The 2,198-nt window shown below is 62.4% G+C and overlaps 1 protein-coding gene across 1 annotated transcript in view; it reads right to left on the bottom strand.

Annotated features, from left to right (window-relative positions):
• The window catches only part of RAPGEF3 (Rap guanine nucleotide exchange factor 3), a 22,738-nt gene that overhangs the window by 8,027 nt on the left and 12,513 nt on the right, over nt 1–2,198 (bottom strand). The window contains exon 16 of the mRNA XM_007463843.1: nt 1,928–1,967. Within this exon, the coding sequence (XP_007463905.1) occupies nt 1,928–1,967 (40 nt within the window). The remainder of the gene's footprint in view (nt 1–1,927; nt 1,968–2,198) is intronic.

Raw genomic sequence — 2,198 nt, 5'->3', positions numbered from 1 at the left:
GCTCCTCTGCACCCCGACAACTCTTTCCAACTCTTGTACTGACTCTCTACCTGCTCTGAAGGTGGCAGATCAGGTTCGGACCTTGGTTCATGGCTCTTCCCTGGATTTCCAGATCTCTGCGCTCCCCTCCGAGCTCCCCACAGCCTCACGCACCCTCCCACCCCACCCCACCCCCGCAGATGGAAGACTCTTAGAACCATACCACTGAGCACTGAATTTTCTTCCAGGCCCTGGTCTCAGATGCCTCCTGGATCCTCCCGCGTCTGTGCTCCGTCACCCCAAACTCAACACACCCCTCGGATCCCTCATCCCACCTGCCAGGCTACTCTTCGGCCATTCCCCTGGGCTCATGGCTCCTGCTGCCCAGCCCCCGCTTCCCCGAGGCATGTCATCTAGTCCTGGGGTTTCCATGTGCCCCTCTCCCCAGCCCAGGCCAACCTCAGGGTCCCCCAGCCCGTGCGCTGCCTCCCTCTTTATCTACGAAACGGCCCGACTATCCTCCTCCAGCCTCACCTCTCGAGTGCCTCCCTCTCTACCGCTCCATCTGCCTGACCAGAGCCAGATCAAGCTTCCTATCATGGCTTCCAGGCCATCACTGTCTACCGGATAAAGCGCAGGCTCCTCAGCTGACCTATTCAATAGACAAATCTGATACTGTCAATCCCCAGCTCAGACACCTTCAGTGGCTCACGCTGCTCTGCGGACAAAGGCCAGGCCCCTTACCGTGGCCCACGGCGGGGGTGGGGGGGCACCTGCTCTGGCCCCTGCCCGACCTCCCCCCCTCCTCCAGGCCCAGCGGTCGCTTCCCCCTGACCCTGACCCGGAGTCAGCCCTCCCCTTCCTGTCTCCAGAGACCCCTGTCTTCGCCCCGGAGTCAGCCCTCCCCTTCCTGTCTCCAGAGACCCCTGTCTTCGCCCTTATACAGCACGAGATTGCCCTGTAGCCCCGTCCCTCACTTCACTGCAAGCCCCTCGAGGCCAGGGTGGCTCCCCCAGCCCCCTACGGCATCCTCGGCACCTAACGCAGTGCCCGCCGGCCGTTCCCTGAGTGGCAACCACAGGCTGGGGAGACAGAGGTCAAGGCCCTTCACGCGGGCATTCTAGTGGGACATGACAGACACCAACAGACAATAAGCAAGTACACGAACAAAGAAAACAATTCCACTGAGATAATGCTTTGAGGAAAACCATAGAGGACACCTTGGAGGGGAGCCGGTGGGAGAGGGGCCAGCAGGTAAGGGCAGGACACTGAGGAGGGGCTGAGCTTCACCTTTAGCCGAAAAGGAGCCTGCGAGGAGGAGGGGGGAGCAGGATGAGGTGGGAGAAGCAGCTGGGCGCTGCAGGCCCAGGCGAGGCATCTGGGTGTTATTCCCAATGCATGAGCCCCCAGCCAGCCCCAACTTAGCTGCCCAGCCCCTTCCGCCCCATCCCTCAAATCTCGCGCCCGTCACGGCTCTTCCTCCTGTATCCCCCCCACCCCCACCCCGCCTGCTGCTGGGAATGGCACTGGGATCTCGGCCTGCCTTCCTCTGGGCTCCCTGCACTGGACCCCAGGAAGCCCTGGGCTTCCGAGGCTACCCCCAGGCACCACCCCTCACCTCCCAGGTGGGAACTGCTAACTGGCTCTAACTGTGAGCATGAATCACCTCCCAGATGGAACAAAAGCCCCCTGGCTTGGGGGCGCGGGGGGAGCAGTGACCTTAGACCTCTGTGTCTCCCTGCAGGGCCTGGCCCCAGCGCCACATGCAGCCCGAGCTCCATGAACACCTATCCCAGGCCCAAGGATGTGACTGGGGCCGACAGGGGACGGGGGGCTGCCCACGCAGAGCCCCTTGGGTAGGGGCCGAAGGAGGGGCCCGGCAGTCCCTGGAGGAGTGGGGACAGCTGGGGCCCGGCAGAAGCGAGAGGACCTCATTCGGGGCAGACACCTTCATCTGCGGAGATGCGTTCCCACAGCCATTTTCCAACCTGTGGAGCAAGAGAGAAGCGAGGTGAGACTGGCGGGCAGGGCCCACTGCAGGCGGGATGACATGGGGTCAGGAGCAGACAGGACGACACGGGCTCTGGATTCTACCCGCCCTCACCAGAGGCTCAGAGGTTTGCAGATTTGGTGAGGATCAAAGATTTGGTGAGACAGGCAAGACTTGAAATCCAGCCCCTGGATCCTGGGATTTTCCCAGGCCAGCAAGGGAGGGAAAG

Source organism: Lipotes vexillifer, unplaced genomic scaffold, assembly GCF_000442215.2.
Source record: "Lipotes vexillifer unplaced genomic scaffold, Lipotes_vexillifer_v1.1 scaffold349, whole genome shotgun sequence".
Lineage (NCBI taxonomy): Eukaryota > Metazoa > Chordata > Mammalia > Artiodactyla > Lipotidae > Lipotes > Lipotes vexillifer.
The sequence above is the reverse complement of the archived record's forward strand: the minus strand, read 5'-3'. Positions and strand labels throughout refer to the sequence as shown.